General features: G+C 41.9%; 1 protein-coding gene across 1 annotated transcript; it reads right to left on the reverse strand.

Moving 5' to 3' along the window:
* Window positions 1–429: 429 nt before the first annotated feature.
* On the reverse strand, window positions 430–7,873 carry NMUR2 (neuromedin U receptor 2). Its single transcript, XM_062609951.1, has 4 exons — window positions 6,998–7,873; window positions 4,107–4,191; window positions 2,695–2,820; window positions 430–1,806 (listed from the first exon to the last, which is right to left on the reverse strand). The coding sequence occupies exons 1-4, from the start codon at window positions 7,715–7,717 to the stop codon at window positions 1,547–1,549; spliced, it is 1,191 nt and encodes a 396-aa protein (XP_062465935.1). The 5' UTR covers window positions 7,718–7,873; the 3' UTR covers window positions 430–1,546.
* Window positions 7,874–8,339: the final 466 nt, after the last annotated feature.

An 8,339-nucleotide genomic window follows, 5' to 3' on the forward strand; every position in this document is an offset into this window, starting at 1 on the left:
ATGATTCACAAGGGAGGTGTTTCACTGAAACAACAAAAAGGTTTTGAAACTCAGGACACAGAGGTTTGTAAAATTCTTTGCCGTGTACCTGATTCATGCTGGCCCCCCTTTAGAGAACTCTGTAGGGTCCTGACCTGGTCTGCAGTCAGCAGAGCTCAGGAACTCATTAGCTTGGATGAAGTGTACTGTCTTCAGGATCTGTTTGCATGACTGGGATGGGGGAGAGTTTCTCAGACCTTGTGTTATGTTTTACAGCAAAACCTCAATTCAGTAGATGCAATATCACTGCAAAACTCCCCTTTTTTTAATGACCTTTGCTCAGCTTCTCTGAGCCTGAAGGTCTGTCCTGTTTCCATGTATTGTGAATGCTGTCCTGGCCTTTTCTTGGTGGCTGCTATCCTCACATAGATCTGACTTCTGCAATCCATCTGGTATGGGCAGGTGTGAAGTCTGCTGAAGCACTACCATAGGGCTTCACTGGTAGAGACAACATGTAAGTATCTGAAGTTCAAGCAATAAGTTCTTGCAAACTTCAGGACATGGGGGGATAGCAGGGACCTACCACAGTCCATCTGTACATGGTCAGAGTCGGTTTAGGCAGGTGGGCAAGAATAAAACTCTCTGATGTACAGGAGAAGCCTGAAAAAGGCTGCAGACTTTTCACATTCCCTGGACAGATATCCCTCACCAGCTGACTTTTGGGCAAAGGAGCCACAGCAGGAACATCCTCAGCCCCCCGTAGTGGCTATTTCCCAGGTAACGTAGGTGGATTTGGGGCACACATTTGCCATGTGAGCACTGTGTAGATATTGTCAGGCACAGTATGAGGAGATATGGCAGTGACTCTCAGACTTGGAAAAATAACCCACTAGAGGGTAGATTTTTTGACAAAGTGATTCAAGGCTTTAATCATGCCCCCTGCCCCCAAATCTTCACTTAGCTCAGAAAGTGGAAGTTTTCTTTACATTTATTTTACAGTTATTGGCTCCCTGGTTCTTCTAGCCCAGAAATAGCTACTGCTGGTGCTGTTAGCTGATGTTTCTCAGCCCAGCTCAGAGCTGCTCTTGTTCATGCCTACTTGGTTGTTGCCAAGAGATTCTTGCAAAAGCCCCACTCTCAAGAAGGTGGCAGGAGAGAGAGATGAGACTGGCTTGCCTAAAGCTAGAGTCGGGTAGACAAGGCTTGTGCAGCAAGTTGCCCATTTCAAACTAAATAAAACCTGTTTAGGCTAGTGCATAAAAAGCCATTCAGTAAAACATGGATAGGCTGTGTCTACCTCTTGGACTGGCAACATTGTGAGTGTATCTCATTTTTCTAAACCAGCTTTTTGCTGGCATAGCTTGCAGACAGTAAACTGAGATTTCCAGCCCTTCTATTAGCTTGAGGGTAATACAATGCTTCACCTGCTAATTACAGTCTCCTAGTTCATTCATTCAACAAGACACCTCTGTGATCTGCTCTTGCTAAAAGCAGTTGTTTTGGAGGGTGCCTTTTATTTTTCTTTCTTAGAGTAATTTTCTTTAACTTCTCACCTGGATCACAACAGTCACAGTCCAGTGGAGAGCTGAGAACTGCTGACAGATGTCCTGTGTGTGCCAGGGAGACTTGTGTCTTCAGCAGAATCCATGAGATTGTGGTCCTCAACCATGAAGATGTTCTGCTGGGCAGAAGTCTTGCTGGTGGAACGTTTAGGGGCCCAGTGCTTGCAGCAAGGAGAAATCACACTGAGGAAAGCCATCCTGAAGCGCTGGGACAACAGATTGTAAATGATGGGGTTCACAGCAGAGCTCAGATAGAAGAAAACACCTGGGAAATGAAGGCGGGGGGGGGAGAGAGAAAGACCTCATTTGTGTGTGAAATTATCTCAGAAGAGGAAAAGCTTTTAATTGCCTGTACTGCTCCACCAAGCCTGAATGCAAAAGTGGAGGCATTGATGGCAAAGGGATGTCTCACCAAGGCTAATGCAGGCACTGCACACAAAGGGAAAGGGAAATTGGAGAGAGTATTAGCTGGAGCTCACTATCTCCAGCTGTTCAGAAACCAGCTCTTGAGCTGTACTGCCCGGTCTCCAGCACAGCCCTTATGCCCACAGCACATTTGCACAGCTGGTCCCCCCCCATCAAAGCTGTTGGAGGATAACTTCCAGCTGAGAGGAGCTCATTTCTTACAGCACACCAGGACAATTGCAAACACTGGATTTGTCTGAGCTGCCTAATGGCCACATTTGAGTGTTTTCCTATGGCAGACTGAAAATAAGATTTCTTTTTGAAAAAGCCTTCATTTTATGGTTGGCAGGGGCATAAGCATTTGATTTTATCACCCAGTTCTGAGCAGCGTGTACATCTTTTGTCTTGCCATTTGGTAAGGTTTCCCATTTGCCTCAGAGACCCTCTAGAGGATGTTGCCTGCTGCTGTGTATTCATTAAAAGCAGCTGAATGACAGCAGACTTCATTTCTTTGTGAAGAATACAGACAACTGTATTGGAAAACTTGCCCAGACCTTGAAAGCTGCAGAAACTTGCACACAGTTTTTATTTCAGGCATAATTCTTATCACTGTCCCAAACCCCCAGAAGCTTTTCCCTGCATATCTCATGTCACCTGTGGCATAAATGACTACATATTTCAAGTAAACCGTTCACACAGAGGGTTTTTTTTTGCCAGCCCCTGTGCAAGTGGAAGAAGAAAGCTTTACCTGACACCACATGAATTAAGTTGAATATATTAGCCAGAGGCTCAGTCCATTCTACAACAAAGCTGAAGAAAAGTCGGTCTATGTGGAATGGAGCCCAGCAGAGAGCAAAAACCATCACAAGGACAACTAGAAAGAAAACAGGGGTGAAGAAAAACAAGTCAGTTTTGGAAGGATGTGGTTCACCAGCCTGCACAGAGCAGAGAGAATGTTCAGAATGCTGGAAGAAGATCATGTATACAATTTTTATTCTTAATTTGAAATCTTTTGCTATCCTTTCTGTCTTACTATTACCAGCTAAAAGAACAAAGTTTCCACTGATTTCTGCGTTGGATAACTCAGTATATGGACACACAGTGACATTCAAACAGAGCTGGCAACAGCCATGTAGTGCTGCAAACAGAGCCTAATGAAGAAAATGCTAGTGAGACATCAGGATTCATACATGGTACCCGAGACTAACCAACTCCATTGTGCCTTGAATTTAATTTCCTCTGCACACTATTTGTATCTCACATAGCATGATAAGGCCATAGGAACCATGTGCTGATAATGTCTGTCTGGGTGCATTGCTCAAAATGAAAGGAAGAGTTTGTCTCCATACACACCTTGGCCTGTGCTGGCTCTAGTAAGTACTTTTGCAAGTCCACTCCAGACTTGGGTCTTATGAATAACTGTGATTCCAGTCCTGGGGCACAGAAAATCAGGCTGACTTCGAAGTAAAATTTCTTAGTTCAGACAGTGACTTAGGCTGCCTAAAGAATAATGTTGTTGCAGGAAATATTGAAGGTGATTTATGTTTCCTGCATAAACACCCTCTCAGTAGAAAGGTGATCACTGCTTTAAAGGCAGCCCCTAAATCAGTAATTGACGTGAGTGTTTTCAGGGTGGTTGGAGCACAGATTTCTTCTGAATGCTGTACAATGCGCAAGTCTGCTGAGGTCCTACTTTTTCTTGGGAAGGTCTAAGTGGTTAAGGCAGCAGTAGGTGATGTATGTGGCTTGGCAGGACCTTCCTTGCTCAGGAACAGAGCTTGTGGTGTGACGCAAAACAGATGTATGACCTTCTTTAAAAATGAAAAAGATAGACCATTTGCATCCTGAAAAAGAGGGATTTTGCCAGAGGGCTGCAAGAGCCAGTCTTGGAGCGAGGGATATAGGCATCCGCCGCATAGGTTTGCTCAACCTTTTCTTGTGCTGGGGAGGAAAATTGCCTTCCTAGTCTTTTGCTAGCCATGGTGTTTCACTTTCATGCTCTCTAAGTCTAGATAGAACAGTAATAAGACTTTTTTTCTTTGTTAAATCACAGCTACTCATCTCGTAACTCTTGAATCCAGTGAATTTGCTTGCTACACTTCAAGACCTGGTAACCCTCTTGTCCATGGTAAATAAAACACAGAAGGGCTCATTACTTACACAACATCTTGGTAACTGATTTCCTGGATGGTCTCTGGACGTTCACAGCCATTTCTTCCACTTCCAAAGATTCGTCTCCTTTCAACTGGCAAAAGTAGGGAAATCAAAGGAAAGCTTAGACAGGAGACGACATCCCCACCAGGTATAACCTGTTTGATACTTTGATAGCTGTAGTTTGAGAATACAAAATATGGGGCAATTCAGGCCTCACTGAAAACAAAAACAAATCTACATTTAAATTTCAGTTTTAATTTAGGGAAACATTGAAGCTTTAGGTTGATAACAGTCTGCAGATTTTATGCATCTGAGGCTGCATAGTTACAGCAAATTTGTATTTCAGTTCCCCACTTGTCCTCTCAATGAATCAATATTTGGTCTGCAGTTTGTGTTCAGCTTCAACAATATTTTGCTAGGCATTATTTTCTCTTTTACCAAAATATTGTTTATTTTGCTTAAAACGGTTCCCCACAATTAAGCACAAATCAATGATCCAAAAAATACTCAGAAAGGCCTTAGTGAAACACAGCTGTAATCACTGGGAAAATTCCTGTAGCATTCAAAGGAGTTTGTTTCATGCCCTGAGTGTTTGGACTAATAGATATTCAATGCCACTAATGAACAAAGCCTATATATGCTCTCTTGCAGACAGCCGGTGTGTGTGATCTGCATGGATTCAGCCACCTACTGCTCGGTTACAACAAGGTGGGTTTTCTTGGCCAGTAGTTTTTCCTGTACTTCTAAAAAATGGACATAAAGAATAATAATCCAATCCTCCCTGAAATGTTTCCCCAACACACTTGCAGCAAGAGTACTGGTGCTTTGGCAATGAAAAGTCAAGTCTAGATAATCAGGACAATTGCTTTGATTACAAACAAAATCGCCTGTGGAGAGTGCATAATTGGACCCAGATTCCTGAAGTGGGAGCTTCTGATTAGCCAACAGATTTGGAGTGGTGTTTTTTTCAACTGAGAGAAATTGGAAACAAAACTTTCAATTACATGGAAAAGAATATCAGGAATGAGGGAAAACATAGAAATCAATCTGGATTTGTAAAAAGCCTGTGAAAACATAGAATCATAGACTATCTCAAGTAGTAAGGAGCCTGTAAGGATCACCAAGACCCAACTCCTTCTCCTTGCAAGAGCGTAGCTATACCTAACTTTACATAACTGCAAAAGATTTCAGTTGCTTTTAACATGATAGTTGTGCCATTTTCTTTTGCCTTTTACACTGTGACTTTGCTTCTCAGTTTTGATTCACAGTACTTCTCTATAAGGATGATCAAATAAGACCTTCTTTCACTGTCCTACATATTCATAAAACTCATAAAAGGGAAACACATGTAAATCAAATTATACTCAATTATAGTGCAATTCAGCCTCTCATGTTTTACATCATTTCCTTTGTAACTTTTATTCATAGTTGCTTAAGGAAGAGGCTCAGTTGATTTGAAACACATTTAGTGAGAAATGTCTGCTCATATTGATTAAAATCCCTAGCTTTCATTTAGTGGCTTCCAGTCTCAACAGTATTCTATTCCAGGCATATTCCAAAGCCTCATAGGCAGCTTGAACACAGCTGTGAAATACAGAACTCCTAGGGGAGCATCCCTTGTCTGGTACTTGTCTCCTCTGGGATGGGGATTAGGAATATCTGCTGCCACAGACAGAAGCTATTGCAATTTTCGAGACTTTTTTTCTATCAGTTTGGGGACTTCTCTTTTTCTTTTTGTAGCAGCTCTATTTTCAACATTTTTTTCCTCACTTCAGGTCTTATTTTAAGTAATTTTCAGTGAAACTGTGTAAAGATCCCACAAGAACCACTGGGCAGTGGGGATAATTTAGCCTATTCATTGCTTTAAAGATTGGCTGTGTGCTATGGCTTTCTGGCAGTAAATCCTTGTGGCTTTCTTGAGTAAGAAAAAAATGCTTCTGTATAGTTTCAGCCAGTGCAACAAAATGATATGTACACCAGCAGAGTTTTGCTTGAATTTCTTGCACAGCATTCAGTAAGTTTGTTTGTCTCTACTAGAATACTGTATCCCTTTCTTGCTATATGATCAGATACTGCTTTTTAAAGTTACATTCAATGCGATGTGATAGGATTTATATTCTCAAAATACATGTAATATAAGAGAAGAAAAAACTCACCAAGTAGCTATGATCAGCAGTGCATTTTAGTGTGTTGCTACATAGTTTTATAATACTATGATACTGATTGTTTTATTTGTGTATTTAGATAATGAATACTTGGTAAAACTAGTCTGACTTTTTGAAGAGAGAGTGAATATGAACTCTAAGGTAGCCTTAATCGATGGTGAAACTATAGTTATATAAAGAGATGATTGCTGAATTTACTAGTTGCAGCAATAAGGTAGCATTTCCATTTACAGCAGCTTTGTGAGTTATAACAACTGAATATTATCACCCTCTCCTGGGAAGGAGAAAAATAAAGTAATGCAATAGTCACAAGAAGAGAGAAAAGAAATAATACACAAGAATCAATCATTAGCCTGCTCCTTTCTATGCTTTTCAGATTTTCCTTTTGGTCTGTTTCCTTCTAGTCCCTATTGCAAAGGTGCAAATCTCTGGGAGGCTGGAATCAGTGTACTTACTTGAATGTTTAAATAACAGTCAAATGTGAGTAGCAGTGATGGTAAGTATTTTTTAAAAAGATTGGGGTAAATTATTCCCCAACATAGCTGTATTAATTTCAGAGCAGGATTACATCAAAAAAGGAGCTGGATCCACTGTTTTCAGAGGTTTTGAAATACTTTACAGGAGGAAAACAGGTGGACAAGAAAAAGGTGCAATCACTTAAAAGACACGTACAGACACAGACACTCGAGACTGAGCTAAGGAAACACTGAGCACAGTCAGAGTAGAACTTACTCTTAGACACATCAGATAGTACAGCACACTTATTACCCCCATAGGCAGCACATAGAAGAGAAAAGAAGTAATCTGGACAATACAGTTATAGATCCACATGGGCATAACTACAGTGCAGGTAGCAGAGCCAGGGATCAGGGTGCCGTTAGGGAAATACTGCAGCAGGATGCCATGGGTGCCTGTGTTGGGGAGGGCAAAGAGGACAGAGAGAACCCAAAGCACCACGATGGTCCTCAGGGCACGCTTGCGAGTGCTTTCCAGCTTGGCACGGAAAGGATGGAGGATGGCAATATATCTCTCCACGCTGACGGTGGTCACACTGAGGATGGAGGCAAAACACACTGTCTCAAAGAGTGCAGTCTTCAAATAGCAGCCAATGGGCCCAAACAAGAAGGGGTAGTTGCTCCACATCTCGTAGACTTCCAGTGGCATCCCAAAAAGCAGCACAAGCAGATCTGAGATGGCAAGGCTGAAGAGGTAGTAATTGGTTGGGGTCTTCATGTTCCGGTGCTTGAGGATTACCAAGCAAACTAAGAAGTTACCTACCACCCCAACAACAAAGATCAGGGTGTACACCAAAGCCATAGGTAAGAACAGATGGCTCCGTCTGGGCCCACATAGGAAGGCTAAGTAATCCTCTGTGCTGTTTAAGTACCTCCTAAAATGTTCTTCATGTAGAGCAAGGTGATTAAACCAGGAGATATTACTGGTCCAGGCCATTACTTGATCTGATGAAACGTCTCACGGCTGAGATCTGTTCTTCAAGTTTCTCTGTGCTAGTTTGTTCACTTTTTGCAGAGAGGAAAGAGCTGGGGGGGAAGAGTTGTCTTGCCAGACCTAGATGCGCAAAGCCACTGAGAGATGAGAGTGAATGTGTTTGCCTGGCTTCAGTTAAGGTTTTGCTGTTGTAACAGCTGTTCCCCTGCAAGGAGTCCCTTAGCCAGAAAGCCCCTCCTTTCACACATATTCATTGGCTCACTAAGTGCGTTAGATTACAGAGTAAGAAGAGAGGTTCCAGCTACTTGTCTCACTCCTGTAGCAGATGCATTTACAGAATAGGAAATGTAAGGTTTAGAGAGCTGGGAATCTGAAATAATAGGATGTGAGACTAGCTGCAAGTTGTTTGTAGTTCTCAGAGGGCTGGAAACCAGACAAAATAACCCCCAAAACTCCAAAAAGCTTTTACAAAATTATATCGATGCTATATCTAGTTATGAGAAAATCAAAAGAAAAGCACCCCAAAATCTAGCATGATTGTATTTTTCAGATCTCTGCTGATTTTCTGGTTTTTACAGCAGCAAGTACTTGGAAGCAGAGTTTTAATAGAGGAAAGCCAACCTTT

This window comes from Pezoporus occidentalis, unplaced genomic scaffold, assembly GCF_034315485.1.
Source record: "Pezoporus occidentalis ecotype Australia unplaced genomic scaffold, CSIRO_AGI_Poc_V1 ctg142, whole genome shotgun sequence".
Taxonomy (NCBI): Eukaryota; Metazoa; Chordata; class Aves; order Psittaciformes; family Psittacidae; genus Pezoporus; species Pezoporus occidentalis.